At 30.2% G+C, this 21,340-nt stretch overlaps 2 protein-coding genes across 2 annotated transcripts; one reads left to right on the top strand and one right to left on the bottom strand.

Annotated features, from left to right (window-relative positions):
• Nucleotides 1-18: 18 nt before the first annotated feature.
• RpLP2 (ribosomal protein LP2) lies at nucleotides 19-1,740 on the bottom strand. Its single transcript, XM_071893196.1, is given in 3 exon segments — nucleotides 19-206; nucleotides 208-417; nucleotides 1,600-1,740. Coding segments are annotated over 2 exon segments (333 nt in total). The 5' UTR covers nucleotides 1,600-1,740; the 3' UTR covers nucleotides 19-83.
• A 2,944-nt stretch (nucleotides 1,741-4,684) lies between these two features.
• Nucleotides 4,685-5,743, top strand: MED21 (mediator complex subunit 21). The gene is made up of 2 exons (XM_040723761.2): nucleotides 4,685-4,840; nucleotides 4,909-5,743. Exons 1-2 carry the CDS (start codon nucleotides 4,799-4,801, stop codon nucleotides 5,281-5,283), a joined length of 417 nt encoding a protein of 138 aa, XP_040579695.1. The 5' UTR covers nucleotides 4,685-4,798; the 3' UTR covers nucleotides 5,284-5,743.
• Nucleotides 5,744-21,340: the final 15,597 nt, after the last annotated feature.

The raw sequence follows: 21,340 nt of genomic DNA, 5'->3' as shown, positions 1-21,340 counted from the left end.
AGTTCATGGAAAGATTAATTGAAGTGAATCTTATTTTATATATTTTCATATAAATTCATAACAATGAGAGAATACTAGTCTGTTTAATCAAAAAGTCCGAATCCCATGTCGTCATCAGATTCCTCTTCAGGTTCTTCTTTCTTAGCCTCAGCCTTAGCTGCGGCAGGTGCGCCAGCAGGAGCAGCAGCACCGCCAGCTGCAGCAGGGGGCAGCACCGCCACTGGGTACAGAGGCGAGCTTCTTCTTACCCTCTTCGATGATTTCTTCAATGCTCTTTCCAGCTAGAGACTTGAGAACTAGATCTACCTTCTCGTTCTCGCACTCGATACCGACTGAATCGAGGATGGACTTAATGGAGGCCTTGGAAGGGTCCGATCCGGACATAGCTGACAAAAGAGCGGCGGCCACGTAACGCATCTTCAAAGAAAAACAATGATATGTTAATGAGACATGTTTATATAGTTTAAAGATATAACAGAATCGATAGGAAAATCATAGTCAGTTTTCTTCCGAAGATATCCGCCCCAAATTAAAGCTGAGTCAGACTCTGAAAACGAGATATAAAAGAAACAAATTAGTATAAAAATATATATAAGAAAAGGAAATATCTTGTTTCAAGTTGTATATCAGAAGTAGCTGGTATTATCAAACACGTTATATTTACGGATATGCGGTTAGCATTCCTTCAGTTATCTAAAGTTACATCATTAACATGAATAAGTATATCCAAGAATAGTTTGAATTACCTGATGCAGACTAGTCCTGAGAAAGTGTAAAAGGGAACGCAAGCATCACCTGAAACTGAGGATTCAACTCATTAGTCAAGTCGTTAATGCATAGGAATATAATGGTTAAGAGTCATAGTAGTTTCAGTTAAAGTCTAATCAAACACGAAAGTTCAGAACTGCAGGACACCATTTATCATCACCTAACAACTCTTAAACCATTAAAGAAAGTGAATGGACAACTTACCAGTCAATTGTGACTCATTCAAGTGCACATGGAATCCATGTAGCCATGTTCCAGTTGCCTAAAAGAAAAGGGAAAAATAAATAGGGAGTCAATATTTGAGGGGAGACTAAGACGATTCTTAAATCTAGAGTTCATTGTCAGTTAAGATATAAATTTATTTCATTAGATTCATGCGAAAGATGGTGATATTTAAAATTCATCAGTGAATCAATTACAAAGCTCATGTATAGACAATCAAGCCACACTTACATTTTTCACTTCACATCCAGAAAGCATTCCACTTCTTCTATCACGGATTATCAAGTCCTAGAATAAATAAAATATCTAAATTAGAATAAAATTCCTTAGACTTGAACATGCAATCAAGTTAATCAAAATCTCAGTTGGCCGTTCTTTATTTCTTTCAAGACATAATTCAGTCGAAAGATGGTGATGTAAGAAAATCATCATAGGAAATGCTCAACTCAAGACCAAAGTAGAACTCACCTTTTAGCTCATCAAGAGGATGTTTCAAGAGATGGGAACAGATCCAGAAATCGGAAAATATCGGAAGCATCGTTGAAGGGATAGGACTGACTATGTTCACCTAACGATCCTCTGGAGAGGAATGATTCGAAATGTACTTACGATTTAAGTCGTTAACAAATTAAGTTTCTTCGACACGAAACGTGATGTGCGCGTTCCAAGTATTTAGAAGCAAGAGAAAGAAAAGAGGGAGGAAGTAGCTAGTCTATAACTCAGGACCGGAAACTTAGTGATGAAACGGTTCAATATTTTTATAGCTAGCCAGATATTTATAGCTAGCTACAAAATTGAATAGCATGAGGGATGCAATTTTTGAATTTTTACTCTTTAGTTTTCATTTTAATGGAATAATATGTTCTTCTTATATCTTTATGAATATTATCATTTAATTTAGAAACTAATAATTTTGTTTTGCACTTGAAAATTTGAACAAATTATAAAACGATCAAAAAGATCCTGTTCATCACATTCAACGTCAAGAATTTACAGGAAATATAGATCTTTAGCTAGTAATTTTAAAATATTCTAATTAATAAAAATATTCTTGTAGATTTTTTTTTCTTGAATTTAGACCTGTTGTTTTTAATTTCTGAAAATACTGAATTACAAAACGTGCACATTAATCCATTATCAATTATATTTAAAGTTTTGAAATATGTTACATGAAATTCACATTATCTTATATAAGTCTACTAAATTTATAAGATCACTGATAATTTATTAACAGACGTAAGAGTTTTCATGAACTTATATATTTAGGTAATAAGGGAGTTGAATATTGTTTTACGGCTTTGCTGTCAAAGGTATTTAGAAAAGAGGACAACGTTAAACTTCATAATCCAGGATCGTTTTCTACTTTTTTTCCAATGACAGGAGAGACTCTAAAGTAATAATGGAATCGGAAGCGATGATGAAATTTCTAGAATTACAGAAATAATGCTGCCTTATAACAATTCAGTGTTATAAATATGAGGAATTTTTATATGTACATCAATGACAATTAAGGACTCAAATCAATGAAAGTGTTTTCTAAAAGTAGGATACGAAATAGAATAGACTTTGGAAGGAGTTTCAATGGAAGAGCTACAGATGAAGGATGATAAGTCTCTTTATTCCTCACATTACGTTTCATTCCAGTATTATTCATCTTTATTAAACATATCTTCAATTCTTATAGAATATTACAATGATTCCATGCAAGATTTAGAGCGACAGATATGTATTTGAACCAATGGATGATGAAGCAACCGATTTGGATGTTGAAGGAAATCTGCACAATGAATGATGCTAACATTAAATGAGATACCATCCACTGATTAGGGTACAAAAACCTTTTCTAAAAGGTTTCTAAAAACTTGGTTTTCAAATTTTTTTCCATGTTTTTTCACGTAATTAAAATATACTCCCATTACCCCCAAAAATTTTAAATTAGCCCAAATTGTATAATTTACTCTTAATCCCCGAAAACTGCTCTGAATATACTTTGTAAAATTTAATATTCTGTTCAAACATTTCAATAATTATTCCATAAAAAATTATAACTATATTAGAAGAATAGAAGAAAAAATAAATAATGTAAGAACTAAGCTGACTGAAAGTATCACATTCAATTCGGTGAGTAGCAAGATGAGCGAATGTGAAACCAGTGCATTAGCTACATGTCTGCGATAAATTTAAAAGGTTTCCCTGCACACAACTAACTATCCTATTATTATATCGGAAAAATTAATTCATAATATTCAGTAAACAATGAAAATATCACGGACACAATACTGTCTAATATAATATTAATAATACTTTCTCTTGTAAAATCCGTTAAAGGTTTAATTAATCATCATTCATCTCTTTATTTTATATTCAAGATTTACCTTTATATATATTATATATCCTTAACCAAAAAGACTATTCTAACTTTTACAGATAAAATTTTTAAATTAAACTTCAATTTTGGTAATTTTTTTGTAATTGACTTGAAGGAAAATGTAAAATTTAAAATATAGCAATCCCAAGCTTTTTGATAAAAAAAACATTTTATTTTAGTTCAGATTTGCTGTGTTTATGGAAAATATATTAATTTTACCACGTGACTTCACATAAATTCTCTGATGCTGATGAAATAAAAAGAAAGGAATATTGTACAAATTCACTTTGCTTTTGCCATTTAGATTTTTAAAAGTTGAGGTTGAGTGACATATCTTTATTCCCCTCCAGATATTACCAGAACATATAAAACTACAGAAGGTATTTTTTGTGCTAGCTAGTAACGTCTTGTCGATGACTTATACAGATACCTTTAACATTTTTCTAGAAGTCAATTACAAAAAAATACAACAAATGAATTTTAATTAATAAAATTCATTGAAGAAATGAAAATGTCGCGCAACACAATACTACTATAATGTTAATATTATTAATCATCATCCTTTGCCAAAAATATTATAGCTATTCTCCGTTTCTAAAAGGACTTGAACACATTTCTTGATGATCCTTTATATATATCATATTATACTATGAATAGCTACGCAATAAAATACAATATTATCAATAAATATAATATAGTATCAAAATAAATACTATGTAAAATTTTGATATTATGAAATATATTATAATATTTATGGTGTTTTCAAGTTATAACTAGCATAAGAATGTTGTATAAGCTGCAACCAAACAATGAGATGAATAATTTTAGATGAAGGATTGGTAGTATTTGGAATGAGAATAGTGCAATAATTGAATATTACATGGATGATCTATATATTGATGGTGTAATTTTTCGAGTATTGTAATATAAATTACTAAAATGGAAGTATTCATTGCCACATTATTATGTTCAAATGGCCATCGTTATATTACTTATAAATACATAACAACCATGTAATTTTAATAGATCGAATCAAATGATTAATTAATGGTTGGTAATTAGAAAAATTCATCTTAAATTGCGACTTATACAATGTAGCACCTGGTACACTACATAAATATGTAATTCATTTTAAAAATATGGAGAAATAATATGACAATGACAATCTGGAGATAGAAAGTACTTAAGGAGATGAATAGGAGTTGGTACCATTCAAAATATTTGCCTAACTACCAACGAATTTCAGGCCTTTTCCCCCCAGTTTCAATTTCTACAATAGGTTGCGTGGTACAATAAAGGTAATGCCGTTTTCTATAGAAAAGAAGCTCCAGGAGAAGAAGAAATTCAGAAAACACAAAATTAAGTGTTTGTTGTTTACGTTAGGTTTGAAGTTCGTTGTGCGTTGGATCAGGGCTTTCTCATCCTTGAACATTCACAGATATGGCTGATCGTTTGACACAACTTCAAGACGCAGTGAATCAGGTAAAAAAGTTATTGCCTCAAAATCTGATACCTATGAAATGAATGACTCCTTCCTTGATCCTTGATAGCAAGCCGACAACTTCACCAACAGCTTGGGAATACTTCAACAGTGTGCTAATCCTTCATCCTTTCCAAGCTTGAGTCATACAAAGACAACCTCAACGACTAATTCCACGAATGAGGATCACACTCACCTATTTGCTCAACTTGTTGCACGGACTGCCAAAGACATTGAAGTTCTCATCGACTCTCTCCCTAATGAAGAATCCTCACCTGAGCTTCAAAATGCTTCACTTTCCAAATTAGATACTGAGAACAAGGATGCTGCAAGAAAATTAGAAGAAGTTGTCATTAAAGGAGAATCCCTTTTGGGTGAAATACAGGCGGCACTCCACGATATTGCTCAACAACAACTTGAAATCCAAAAATTAGAACAACGATAATGTTGAGAAAACTCCCAAAGACGCAAAGTGTTTTTCGAAATCACAATAATTTCAATTCCGAAAGTGAGGAGTATGACAATAAAAAAGAAGGACGAACTATTTATCCACCTAATAGAGGTCCTCCCATTATAGATTTCTTCTTTGTCTTATCAGCTTTCATCATGGCAGTGATTGTTGCATATCATGTTATGGGAAAATAATTATTTCTATTTTGATTTCAACATTATATGGGGAAGTCCATCCGTTTAATGTTATGTGATGTTATTTTTGGCGGATATTTTTAATAGATAGAATATACATCTTAATTATGTTCATCTAACACTATGATATTACTCTTACTAAACAACTTTTATGCATTTATCATGTGTACCATTTTGATTAGCCTTGATGACATTATTAAACCAAAATTATCAAATTACTTAACCTATTTATTCATTAATATATTACTATTTACTTAAAATCCAGTTATTTTATTGTTAGCTCAATTTCTTTAATTTGAATACTAGCATTGCAAGATTACCATTGACATTCCAAAGAAACTAAATCACAAGAAATTGATGAAAAATAGACTGCTCTTAACCAATTACTATTTCATCCCAATTTTTAAAATGTACGTTTTTTCAGTATAACTATTGGTTAAGAGCAGTCCATTTTCCCTCAATTTCTTAAGCTTCAAATTGAAGAAGCATTTACAATTACAACATCTTATTAAATTAGTTATTTAAATGCTTTTGGATGTACAATATTATTTGGCTTTTCATTCGAAGTATAAACGAACAAACGAGATATTTTTTCAAATTTTTAAATTGACCAAATGAAGTTGTCCAGGTGAGAAGATGTGGATTTTCTATGTTTAACCCACAAATTTGTAAATATTTAACGTGAACATTATTGATCGTCATAGTAAATCCGAGCAGAACATTTTTATTTTCGTCACTTCTGATTCGACCCAAGGTTTTGCAGTCTATAAAGAATTTTCACTTACGTCATAAATTGCATCATAATTGAAGGAACCCCCCTCTTGGGGGATCATTGTTGATATTTTTAATATGTAAAATGAGCAAATGTCCAATAAATATTAAGTTTTATCAAATGGCTTTAAATAGGTTTTAAAAAAAGACTTAAGACTTGTATTGAATACTACTTTATACAAATAACAAACACTGATCTTTCAATTAAATCAAAGTAATATGTACTAAAAATTGCTAGATTTGAACAATTATTATTATTATCTTAAAATTAATCAAAAAAGAGTATTTATTGTTATAAAACTTGATTGTTTAGAGCCCCAAAATAGCCGGCATCAACAATGTTGACGTCAAGTGAAAATGTTCTTAAGGGGACAAAGATACATTGATTTTTATAAACTTATAGAAGATAATTATAAGAATATAGATAAATGCTTTAGCTTAGATTTTATTCCAATGATATTCAACATATTTTATTTTGTACAAACCCAAATAATCGTGGCCAAATAATTTTTTTACTCCTTTTTAAATTATTGAATAGTTATTCAGAGTTTCTATGGGTAATAAATTAGTGGTTAAAAGATACATTGGAAATTATGTATGATTTGTTTGGACGGGTTTTTTTCTATTAGAAAAGCCCTAAATAAATATGGGAAAAAATCGAAACAATTTCTAAATTATTAGACTTATCCTTGTAAAAAATTGGAAACATAATATTATGAGCATCAATCTTTTATGACAGGATTAAATACACTCACGATTAAATTCATTTGCAAATCCGACTAAAATATTTATCAAATTAAGTTAATTTTAACACTGCCTTCAATCAAATAAGATAGCTTTTAATAGACCTATTTTGATGAATTAATTATGAATAAACAATGATCTATTCTGATGAATTTTATAAGTTCCGTAATTCCACATATATATACCGTTCTTTAAGTTTTGTTATATTCCCTTTCTCCTCTTCATTGTTTGAAACTTCTCTACTATGACTCTAAAGAAGCTCAAATGGGTTTTTTAAGTCCTAATTTTATTATTAAGTTTGAGCTTCTTTCAAAAATATGATAAATAATTGGAAGATAAGGTATTAATTGTTGAATAAGTATTTATTCCTATTAAAAATTTGAGAGTATATGGCGTATGAATCGAGATTCTATATCTTTCCCCTCATTTTTGATTGTATTAATTATCGAGGGGATTATTATAATTCATTAATGAATAATTAATCTAAACAATTTTATTATTGACATAGTCACATACAGAGATACCTCAGTAATACTTATATTGGCATTTAACATATAATTAGTAGGGATGAAAATCGTCTGCATAACGGGCAATATGTTAAAAAAAGAAAAAAAACCAAAGATCAATATGGTAACCCTTACAATTAGAATACTGTTTTGGAGGAGATCAGCTAAAATCAGCTGTGACACGGGAGGAGGGGAATAAGGAAATAAACAGGGGCATTGGCAAAATTACTCGAAAGTTGATCCTCATTAAAAGGAAACACATTCTTAAGAATAAAATATTCCGAAAAAATGGGCAAGCCAAAAAATACTCACGATTCACATCACTAACTATTTGTGATGTAAATCGTGTGAACTTTTTTTCAACTCCTGAGTAGTGAACTTCCTTTTTTACTAAATTCAACTATATTCAAAACCTGATTGAACATTCGAGTGTGCTCTTAAAAGACGGAGAGTAACCTAGAGGATTTGTTAGGGATTTATAATTGTAGGTCCTTGTTGAACTCAGAGTAGAATTTGAAAATCGATATATAATTCTTGTCAATGTCCTTGTTTATTTCCTTCCCATCCTCCCTTGTCACAGCTGATTGTAGCTGATCTAATGAAGTGTCATGATAGCTAAGCCGCTCTCTTTCAAAACATTCTTCAAATTGTCAGGGTTACCATGTGGATTATTGGTTTTCTTTATTTAACATGCACAGAGTATATACAGTCTTCATGACTACATATAATACCTATTATTTGGGAATGGAAATATTCTGTAAATTGTGGTGAGCTTAAAAATAACGCCTGAGAAAATGTCGTCAAAACTATACTAACATTAAAGACGGTATATTTAGTGTTCCTTGCTAGCTGATAACTCAGACAACTTATCTGAGCTATCACTTATCACTAGAGATAGTTTTATTGTAAGAGCGCGAGGAGAAGGCGGGAAAAAGACATGATCAGACATGAAAAAAATGCCCCAAAAAGTGTGCGCGGCTTTTTGAAATTGGTTTGATTCAACAGCACCCCATAGTTTTCTCAAGCATATCTTGGCTTACTGGCCCCTGGGAGGGTTCGGCTTCAATCTTTCCTCTCTATTTCTTTGGTTCGGTTTATTCTTTAGGAACCACTTTATACCCTTCAATGTTTGTGGAGCATCAAGTAACTTTCCAATTACATCCAAAGAATATCTTTTGGAGGTGAGGGCGGACCTTCTCTAGATTGTTTGTCAGGGCTCCTCTCCTGCTACTTGTTCCTAACCACGGACTGCTTCCTTCTCATTGATTAAACAACACCCCCATGGTTCTCTCAAGTATATTTTGGCCTTTGCTTTTATGTGATAGCTATGATCAGGTTCCGGTTTAAACTAAGAGGATATGGTTGGAACAGCGTCGGACTTAAGAGACTTTTTGGTCTTTGGTTATCAGTTATCACGGCGTTACCTCTTTTCTTGTTGATCCATCGTCGTTTGGGGCCATTTCATTATTTCTATCAAGAAATTTTGGCTATCATACAAAAATACAAAGATGATTTCGGGACATTTTTCCTGTTTCTTTGGAGGAAAGGTTGCATGATACAATAAAGATAAAGACGTGTTATGTTCTCAGGAAAAACATTTCTTATTTTGAATGTCGAAAACGTAAGATAAATAACAGAGTGACGTCATAGAAAAAGCGACATCTTGCGAAAAAAATGAATATTGACGATACTATTTCCTTAAGCCAATGGTGGCGTTGCGCTACTACTTTAATCTTTATTTTAGACTGTAAGCGTAACAACATAATTGGAAAATGTTGCTTAAGGTTTTTGGCTGCTTTAATGCAATACCCCCCTGCATTTATAATGAAAACCTTAACTCTTTAACTCGGAAATCGGAGGAATGTTGCTTATACTTATTGCAGCAACAATTGTAACCATTGTGCACCTTCGAAAGTAATAAGGACAACACAAAAACGACTATAAAAAGGACCGACCACCACTGCAGTCATGGATTGCCGTCGAGTATGTAGTTTCCTCTAATGCAATAATTATATCATCATTTCATATGCTTAATGTGTCTTGGATAACACTGCTTTACTTCGAAACTCAATTTACTTGGTAATGGAGAAGCGAGAGTAAATAACTTTTTTTCAGTATAAAGTTCTATGAACTTAACAAAATTTGGATGATTCTCGAAATAGAATGGAACATTGCAGGAGACAAGCATTTTGGTTATATAAGTATTAAAATTAGAAATTGTATACAGTTCCAAATTTATCTGGTGAATTCGGTTTCTAATATTTTGTTCTTCTTTAAACTTATTCGAAACTTTAAAAAAACAGCACGTTAAACTCCTAGAGGAATCTTCTTAACTCAATATATTTTTATCTAATTCAAAAGTGCTTATAGAATATATAATTAATTTATTTACTCTTTAAAAGTCATTATATAAATATAAAATATTAATGAATTTTGAAATAGAATAATATTAATTCTTTTTACATGTATTTTTATTTAATACAAATTATACATTCTTCAATGGAAGAATGACTAATATTGGACTTTTAAGTACAATTAGAAGTGTCTATGGATAAACAAAATTAAAAAATTTGTTTGTAAATATATGGCAACAATTTTTTTATTTTAATATACGTAAAAGAAGATTATAAACTATCAAATTAAAATACGATATAATATTTTTTCCTTGTACAGTGAGCAATTTCATTTATGTATTTATCCAACTCTGGTAAATATGTCACATGAATTTAAATTTAAATAACGTTTTAAAATTTTATTTGATTCGACAATGACGATGGAAGGGATTTTTTAGTGTTTTTCATAATATGGAATACGATTCTATGCAATAAAAATTCTACAATTAAGAAGCAATAATTTATTATAGTATTTAACAATTTAAGCATATTACAATTAACACTTGGATTATTAATGATACCAACGAATATTCTTTAATAAAAACGTGTCGATGACTTGGAATCTGATAATAAACAATAGTTTTTTGATCCATAGGATCAACTCTCTCCATGCTTTTGTTGATAGCACTACCAATATAGGACAAAATACCAACAATCCACAACGTAGATAGTTTTAATCTAATTTGATCATTACACAAGCTGATAGTCCTTGATAAGGACAAAGAAGAATAATGGGTGAAAACTTAATACCATAGTCTAACCATTCCTACCTATACACCATTGGTAGACACGGAGTCAGATTGAACATTGGCGTATGCTTATGAGGATTTGTTGGGGAGTTTTATGTGTAAGTCATCGTTGGACTCAGGTTTGAATTAAGGATATACATCAGAGTCATTCTTGTTTATGGTATTTACGGAGTAGGACTTGGGTTTACTTGCTTTCCAACAGTCTCAGAGCTACTCACAGCTAATTCATATCCATTTTCAGTATATGTTAAGATTTGAATTATATATAAGTGTTGGTATATTATTATTATTTTTTTTTTTTTTTTTTTTTTTTTTTTTGTAAGCACTCTAAAGATGAAAAGTAGTCATCAGTCATCCCACTTAGCAACATTTAAGTTTCTCTTCTAAACTCTTATTATTATTCCTTCATTCTTGAGGAGAGAAGACGTCATATAAATTGTTAGTGTTATAAATCATGTGAACTTTTTAGCTGGCCCGTTAATTTGTAATTAGTAGTATGAAGAATGAATTTTCTTTTCCTTAGCTTTTGTCATCATTATTTAATTCCAGAGTCATGAACATCTTTCCTAATTAGATTCAATACCAAACTAAACATTCGTGTGTCCTCATAAAAGACGGAGCGTAACCCTGAGGATTTGTTGCAGAGGTATAATTGTAAGTCCCTGTTTGACTCAGAGTAGAATTGGGGATCGATATTGGAGTAATTCTTGCCTATGTTCTTATTTATTAGCTGATCTCCATCAAAACAATTCCTCAAATTGTCAGGGTTCACATGTTGATTTTCGTTTTTTTATGTTTAACTTGCACATTATGTACAAGATTTTTATCACAAATTATTGTATCGAGTAGATCGTGTAAGTGTGCTCATGAAAAACGGAGAGTAGCACTGAGAATTTCTTGAGGAGTTATCTTCAATATCATTAAAGATTTTTTTTTCCCAGCCGACGCCTACTTACTCAAAGCAATACCGAGTACTACAACTAGTAATTACTAAATGAATCAATTAAATAATAAACTCTTAATTTTTAACTTTTCTATCAAAGTATTTAAGGGGGTTTCTGTACAGTGTACAATAGTACCACAGTTCTACTACGAGCAATCAATGGCTAATATAGAATTATCTTGGTTACTTTAGTGTCTCATTTATTTGAGTTGACTCTCTGACTTCCTCTTTCATGATTATAAAATGAATGAAATTGAAGATATTTCACCCCAGGAAATTAATACTCATAGAAAATCATTTCCAGGCAAAAAAAAAAAAAAATCAATTTTTTGTGATGTGAATCTGATAGAAAAATGCTTTAGAAAGTATTTTAGTGGCAAATTCTGTACACGGTTAAATTTTGATTTAGGAATAATAACACCTTGTGTGCACATTTTTGTGTGCAGGCTGAAACCCAAGTTCATTATTGTTATTAAAGCCGATCAATTTTTTTTATTTACCCTTTTGAAGAAAGGAACATCTGGTGACGATGTGGTACCCATACACTCATGGAAAACAGTTCCAAAAACTAATTCCATTATTAAGTGTATACAAACAAATGGTAGAAATTTTTAGGCTAGTAATTTTTCAAATAGAAGACAAGTTCCATTATTCTTGCATTCAAAACACATTGCTTTGATTTTGTGTTTAATTTTTCTCATTTTTCACAAATTGTTTCTCTTTTAAGTGAAAGTTCTTCCACATCTTGTCCCAGACATTTGGCTGCTTCTAATACTATAAAAACTGATTTTCGATGGGAAACTTTTGATCGGTCAAGGTCAGCTGAAAGATCTAAAGTTTTAGTAGTTTTTTTTCTTCTTTTATCTTTTGGAGCATACACTGGTATTTCATCTTCACTTTTGTTATCTATAATTTCATTAGTTTGCTCATCAAAAGTATATGCTTCAGAGATTAATGAAGAAGATTACTTGATTAAGTTCCGTCTTGCTTCCTCTCTTGCCTTTTTTTAAAACTCGCTTTTCTTTTGCTGCAAGGGTTTCATTAGCTCCAACCATTGACCTTTTTCATCCTTTTTCTCACTGGGCTAAGCGGAAGTCTTCTTAGAATACTGAGGTAGGAGTCACATAATTCATTGGATACATCATCAAGGAAATATGATAAAAATGTATCCAAATGATATATTTTTTTGTAGGTATTTTTATTGAGGGTTTTATCTGTTGAAATGAATTAAATAGGTCACTTTCCGTGAAAAGATCATAAAAAGGTCGAGGTAATTAATTTTTTTCGTTGAATTTAATGTGAATTAAATACAATTGCACATTTTCATCATTATTCCAATTGTTGGATCGCAATATGCTAAAGATATTTTAAAAAAATGTCATGAGCTAAATTTCAATCAACTTTAATTGACGTTATTTTGAAGATATATTTTTTTCGGAAATAATTATAAAATGTATTTTATTGTAAATTTAGTAACTTCAATTTATTGTTTTACAAAAACACTTTAGTTTTAGGTGTTTGGACAGTATTCTAGCTAATACTCTGCTTTTCTTTAAAAATGTAAATTTTCAAAACTTGAGGCCTGCTGAGTTACCTCTAAATATTTTTCAAAACTGTTCAAAAATGTTTTATATGATTTTTTGTATAATTAAGAACCCTTTTTAAACCTAAGCCAAAATAAATGATTTTTGGGGTAATGCGAGTACTACTTCCTAGTGTGTGTAATATTTTTTGGTCAGGACGATTAAATTTTACGCGAAATTAGGTGTAAAAATTTATTTTGTCTAAATAGCTATGGATTTTTGAAATTTTCTCGAGATAATTTAACATTTGAAATTTTCTCCCGAAAATTTAAATATTTGTGAATAGCTGAGAATTTCTAAAAAATTTTTCAAAAAATTTGAAAAATGAAATTCAATTTACATTTACAAAAATATTTTTTTTGTAAATAGCTAGGGATTTTTGTAGCTAATTTTTCTTATCAAAAAATTTTATATTTGAAGTTCTTTTAAAAAAATTTAAAATATGAAATTTAATTTTTTAAATTTTTTTCAAAAAATTTTTTTTTTTTTGTAAATAGCTCTGGATTTTAGAATTAAAAAGAATGTTCATGTTTGGATTTTATTTTAAAAAAATATCTCCTCAAAATATATTCCTGCAGACGCCCCTGCATATTTGGAAGAAATAAATTTGAGTACAAGTTCCTTTGTGGTTAGTCGACCTCTCATTTCAGTAAATAAAAATAAGGTCGTACATATATCATATTTACGTAGAATATAAATTAGTTTAGATTGTAAGAAGAAAGTAAGTGAATAAATCAAATTGAAATTCCTATGCCTATGTAGACATATTGAATTTTTTTAAATTGCGCTTTTGATATGAAAACCATGAATATGTACATACAATATATACAGTCATACTTGTGGTTCGATACACTATACCTACTTACCAGACATGTTTTTGATTTTAGTGGATGAGCAGCATATGGTAAATACTCATGTATAAAGGGACACTAAATTCAATATGGAAAATGAATCACCGCCGACTCCGGAAGTTTCAAATTAAGTATCTACAAACGTATCAAGATCGACTCACTAATTATCTACATATGCCTATTCGTTATATAAATGTATTTTAAATAATAATATTCTTCAGGGGCGTCCGCAGGATTATATATTTTTTTGGGGTTGGGGCTCGGTTTTAAGAATTTGTTGGAAAACAATTGAAAAAATTAAAAAAAATCATTGCTATTCATTAAAATTTATATTTTTTGAAAAAAAAATTCAAAAATCCTTAGCTATTTACAAAAAAATTTCAAATATCATTTTATTTTGTAAAAAAAATTGAAAAATTAATTTTTTTGTGGAAAAAATTCCAGAATTCGTAGTTATTAAAAGAAAATTATTTTTTTTGGAAAAAAGTTGCAAAAGTTAAACTTTTTTGGTCAAAAAAATGAAATTTTAATTATTAAATTTTTGGAAAAATAATTCAAAAATCCACAGCCATTAACAAAAAAATTATTTTTTTGGGAAAAAAATTTAAAAAATGAAATCTTAATTATTAAATTCACAGCTATACACAAAAAAAAATTCAAATATTAATTTTTTTGGAATTTTTTTGTAGTAAAAAGCAATCAATCATTTCTTAATTGTGGGGTGGGGGGGGCTACAGCACCTCCAGCCCACCCCCTGCGGACCCACATGTTTTTATTTTATTGTCTTGAATATTACTTAGTCGAAAAGCAACACGTGACAATTCAAATTGGAGGGAGAAATAGTATTTTCCTCTCTCTTCTTTCCCTACTATTGCAGATTAAATATTAGCTGTACAATATATCGTCTCTTTTATTCATATATTCTGTGGCTACTTATATTTGTATTTCAACCTCTTCTGATATTTCATCATTGCATCATAAGAAGATCCCTTTAGGAAAATTTGACCACTTTTTTTTCCGCACATATTAGTTACATCTCACTATTGTATGTACTATCATCCACAAATCCCTTAGGAAATTTGATGTTTCCAACCTGTCTAAGCTCTACATAGTTATTTATCCTTCTCTTTCTTTCTACAAATTTACTTTGTAGGTCTTACATAAATCCCAAGACAAAATTAAGAAAAAGGGAGAAATATAATTCATACTTAGCTGTTCTTGTGGGATCATCCATGTCCAGAGTTGTCGGGTAATATAAAACGGATGAAAATAAGAATATTTTAAGTCATTTAAAGGATTCAAAAGATTCTAAATAAGATTTTTGTATCCCTTTGATATGTTCATCAACTTAGCGATATTTGACAAATCAAATCAAAGAAGATGATTTTGAACACATTTCCAGATAATACTAGTTTTATGGTTGTGGGTATTGGAAAAACTTGACTTAATTGTAAACAATAGAATCCTGCACATAGTAGATATTGTGAATAAAAAAACGTCATTGTCACCCACTCACGGTAAAATTGATCCTGATTGGGCATCTAAGATTTTTATAAAATCTACACTTTATGTACTTTTCTATATTCTAAAAGAGGATTGATCATTGAATATTTGATTCATATTTATAAATTTTGATACACAACAAGCTGTCTAAAATTGTTCAATTTCTAACATAAAAAATCTATTTTTTAAATATCTTTAAATGATCTTAGAGGCCAGAAATTTTACAAATGTCTATTTTATTGCCTTTTGCAGAAAACATGTTGATGTTATCTAAAAAAATATTCTTAAGATGAGACACTTTTATAATATTCATTTATAAAATTCACCAATTTTAATACAATTACACTATTTTTTGATCCAATTAAAAAAAATATTTCACTGATGTCAGAAAGGTACTTATATTTCCAGATAATTTAGTAACAGTAGATATTAAGACAGATATTCAAACTGGTGTCTGTCACTCGCCAGGGGGAGTGTGGAGTAAAAATAGTCACGAATATTATTATCCAAAGTCCCCCATGGTGATTTGTCTTACAAAGGACCATGACAGCTGATCTATTCTTGAATCAGACAACACTATCCAGGAGGAAGGGTGTGGCACGCAGCAACATCCAAAAGGCATTGAGGGAGCTTAGTATGACCTCCTACAAGTTGTCCGTGCGTCATCTATTGACTAAGAAATAGGAGGTCAGGTTAGCCAACTGCAAGACTCTGCTCTATAGGCTCAAGGCGTCCAATGTAGGTCACACCATCACTTTCTCAGATGAGAAAATATTCACTATTGAACGCAAAAGGAATTTTCAAATGATGGCTCTCCACGTCCAAGTACAATGTCCCCTATGTTTACAAGTCCAAGAACTCCCGCTCCATCATTGTCTTGGGCGTCATCACCAGCACAGGGAAGGTCATGCCACCATTCTTCTTCAAGGAGGGAGAAAAGGTCAATTATACTGTGTATGTGAAGTGCTTGAGGTCCACTGAGCTTCCGTGCGTGCAGGAAAACGTCTCTGAGCTCTACATGGGCAACATGACTTTGCCCCCTGCCACACGTCCACGATCACCCAAGAGTTCATCAGGACCGAATTTTACGATTTCTGGCCCCCCAAGATCCCCAACTTTCCCTTGGAGATATACTCAAAGCACCACAACAGCGTGGACAGCCGGAAGGCAACCATGAAGGAGTGGGCAAGGATCTCGGCTGCAGACCTGGATAATGCCTGCAAGAGATTGAGGGCCAGGATCGAGAAAGTGATTGCCGCTGAGGGACGTCACATTGAATAAAATAATACATAAATATTCAACAAATAATTGTTGTTTTATTGCTTACATCTTTATCTAGTCTACATTCTTAGAAATACACTTTTAAATTTTGTCCGGATTTATCTGGGCAACCTTGTACTTAGCAGTTTTATCCATTTTATCGAAAATGATCCTATTTAACTCAATCTTAAAGCTGTTTCATTGTCATGTTTATATGTATTACTATAAAATTTAGTCGGTACATTAGCTATTTTCAGTCTTAACTGATAATAAATGAACAAAAAGTCTTAAGGATCTTGGAGGTTTATATTATATTTGGCTTTAGAAATAAGCACCCCAGGGCCCGCTCTTGATTGGCTTTTACGCTGTGTAGAATTTAAAAAAATATATACATCGATTTTTTTTAATAATAAGAAGGCCATAAGTAATAAAAAAGGAACGAATTGTTATATTAAATTCATTTTCAGAAAGTAAAAACAATTTTTTTTTCTAAAAAAATTAAATGAAATATGAATAAAATTAATTAATTATGGCTACATAGAAAAATACGTAAGACCGATAAATAGAAAGAGGGATTCATTCAGAGGACGGCTCCAATTAAGAAAATTTTTAGGGCTTGGTCTTATAATTATTAATTTATTTAAATTTTCAACATATCAGTTTCGATACAGAGGAACTACAAATATTCTCACTATTGGAAGTCCCACTGAAGGTAGAGCTTGCTTCTTTTGTAAAACCTCAATAGAAATTATTAATCATTTTTTTTCAAAATTCTATGCCACGAAAATATATAATAGATTGGGGAAAAGGTAATTTCGTATTTTAAGCATAATTTCAATGCTTTATAAGAAGTTTTACAATAATCCAATTTAAGCCAAGTATGCCCGTTTTATTTGATAAATTGTTGCCATGCAAATCCAAACTTCATAATGCCCTTCTCATAGAAGCCATTGCCTCTATTGGTATAAAACTCAGACCAAATTTGTAAACCCAATCACATTGGCAATAGAGAGAAACAGGTAGGCCTAGTCCAGACTTTAGGTTAGATACATAAGAACTTCCCATGCCAACTCCTGGAGATTTTGCATGCCATCAAATATGTGTGCAGCCTAGCGTTGTTTTGATGATGTTTTTTTTTTTTTTGTCTCTTATTCAACAATTCTGGCCGTTCCTGTTCGATAGCCAGCTTCAAACGGTCAAGTTATTCAACATTAGAGGGCAAATTTAAGGGGAGGGGAACTTCTCGACCCAATGTTATCCAACACGAACCAAAAGAGTATCAACCCCGTATACATCGCAACTTTTTCTTGGTCCTTTTCAAAGATACTGTTAATTATCTTCTTTTGACACCTCCATACTTGACGCACGATAATTCATGACTGAACTGACCAAGCGCAACACTGTGCAAAAAGCGTTTGTAGTATATATTCACCCCTTCCAAACGCTTTATCGTATGATCCAATATGACCAATAATGAAAAAGAAATATATTTCTTTTTAAAAAATATAACATAAATTATATTCCAAAAAGATAAAATAATTCTTAGAGCGAGACATTTTACTTTCCATTACATTGGCTCCTACCTAGAAGAAATAAACTATTTTAATTTTATAATGCTTCATATATTTAAATTAACAAAAACCTCCCTACCATTAGACGTGCTAAAATATGTAGAGAACATCCCAGACTCATGACATTGGAGATAATTTTTTATTCATGTTGTTAGTTTCGTTAAATTTATTTACATTTTTATTAAGTTTAAACATATTTAGTCTATTACAATAAAGTTGTTGTACTTCGTTAGGCTATATAAAAAGCCTTTTCTAGAAAAGATCCAATAGAAAAAAAAGGTCCCACATCTATTTTCTAACAATGTGAAATTATATTCTTTTTGAATCCAATTTAAAATATGAAAAGATCCCCGCCGATACTAAAACTGTCCCTGGTCTATATTGCAATGACCATATAACTATTATCATTAAAAAATAATGCAAAGTAAAAAGTTGGAATAACCATTATCTTAGCATATACAGTATACACGTATAAATAATTAATTATAAGTACGTGTATAACATCTACTCATATTACAAAATACATGAATAATACCAATGTGTATGTCTGTATTGCATACATTTTTTAAGGTAATTCTGAAATAATTACCTTTTTAAAGTTGTATGATTATACATATAAAACAAAAGTTTAAAAAATAATTTTTCTTCTTTTTAACTTTGTCCAAGATAAATTGTATAAAAATACCAGCCACATACATTTAAAAAAAAATAGTTTAATTAATTCAATTCTAAAACTTATACCACTTGACAAATATATTTTGTATTTTTTTTTTTTACTTTAAACTAAAATTCTTACTTGAAGAATATCAACTTTTTTGGTACTTTTTGAAATGTTTTATTATTTTTATTTTTTTCCTTTTTTTAGCAAAAATAAAAGGAATAGTAAAAATGACACATTTGAAACATCTTTATTCTTTATTTTTAATAACAAGATAAATAACATTTAATAAATTAATAGCAAAAGCGAGTGAGTAGAGGGAAAAATAATTGTGTTTAAAATCTCGGATTACAAGGTACTTGGTTAGCGGGTATTTTCGACCCAGTATAACCGTTTTCCATTTGGATGATTAGGGATTATTTGAGTGATACATAGCAAGATTCTTTGCTTTGGTCTCCTTTTCAAAGGAATCAACCAAACTCACATCATAGGCTAGTAATACAAAACAATTCAGCCTCATAACAACTGAAATGACGATGTTACTAACAATGCCATTTTATTTGTTGATCGAATTTTTATCATTAATTCTTTCAAAGAGACAAGCAGGGGCGTCCACAAGGGGTAGGCTGAAGGGGATGTAGCCCTTCCAAATTATGGAATTTTTACTTGAAACTTTTTTGCTCAGGATGAAAAAATTTTACGCCAAAATCGGGATAATTTTTTTTTTTTTTTAAATTTAATATTGAAATTTTATAAAATTTAATATTGAAATTTTATAAAATTTAATATTGGAAATATTTGGGGAATTCCTAGTAATATTTGAAATTTGTCTCAAAAAATTTAATTTTTGAATTTTTTTCAAAAAAATTTAATTATTGTATTTCTACATTGTTCCTAAAACCAAGACCTCCCCCCCAAAAAAAAAAAAAAAAAAAAAATATATATATATATTGTTGATGCTCCTAACAATATACCTGAAGTTTAAAGTAGAAAGTGTTTAGAGAACTTAATATCATACGTTCTAGCTATCATTATTTATTTTTTTCGTTTTTATATTATTCAATCCTACCTAGGAGATTGAAGAAAATAAAAAGATAGCTATGACTGATTGATAGACTAATTGATCTTTAGGACTGATGAATCGCAAAAAAACCTGGACCGATATAAAAAAGACTGAATTCTTGCTGTTGGATGCCCGGTAATTAACTATGTTTTTTTTTTTTTTAATTTTGGTTTTGTCAAACACTTATTTGAAAAACAGGAATGATGCTCGTTATCCAAGATTATCCTTCATAATCAAGAATGACAAGTTGTATTATCTTTATTATTATTGTTTTTTTCTTTAAATTAATTAATGTCATAATAATCAACTCCTAGATTAAGGAGCGAAATTTGATATTATGTGCATATTACATTCGTAATAAACTATTTTTAAAAACTTACATATGTATAATCTATAATATAAAGAGATAATTGATTACTTTCTTTTTCAACATTACAACATAAAAATTCAAATCTTCTCATTTTTCTTTTTCTTATGAACATGAGGTTTCTCTCCGTTGTATACTGAGAGTTGATGTAGTTTGAAATGGAATTGGATTTGTATCCTCCCAATAATGGGAAATTTATGTTATTTAAAATGCACCCAAATACATAAACCTAATCTTTAAGTATGTTCATTAGTCGTTTTATTAAGCAAAATTATTGATTTTATATGGAAGAAAATTTTCCATAAAATGAATTTAAATACACACGAATAATTTTTGATACACATTTGATATTTATTGGATATTTTAATGCACATAGTATAGTATGTAAATTGTATGGCACTATATCTTGGATTACGACTAATGTTTCAACAGGTCTAAAATCTGGTACTCTGTCACACTCCCCACTCTTAAAAATCTTGTGGGGGCTCCTCAAACCAAAGTTGATTACTATTTTATTGTAATTATAGTAAACTATTAATTATATCAGTGAATCTTTGTCAAATGAAAAGGTCTTCAGAAGCTGGCCAATTTTATGAAAATGGATTAAATCACTTGCTAGTATTTACTCAAGATATGCTGTCCTATCACGCAAATGTAAAATGTGCATAAATCGAATCCAATAAACTCATACTATAAGGTATTATAATTATTTTTTGATTATTTTTATATTGGTAATAAGCTATTCTATTAAAAATTGATTGATTTAAAAAATTCATAAATGACCATATTTTTATTGTAGCTTTCAGTTAATTAATTAATTATCGAATAGAAACAAAGAGGTTTTTTTTTATAAGTCACGTTCTATGTCGATATTTATATATCCTAAGGCAACCTT

Source organism: Lepeophtheirus salmonis, chromosome 13 (genome assembly GCF_016086655.4).
Source record: "Lepeophtheirus salmonis chromosome 13, UVic_Lsal_1.4, whole genome shotgun sequence".
Classification (NCBI taxonomy): domain Eukaryota; kingdom Metazoa; phylum Arthropoda; class Copepoda; order Siphonostomatoida; family Caligidae; genus Lepeophtheirus; species Lepeophtheirus salmonis.
The sequence above is the reverse complement of the archived record's forward strand: the minus strand, read 5'-3'. Positions and strand labels throughout refer to the sequence as shown.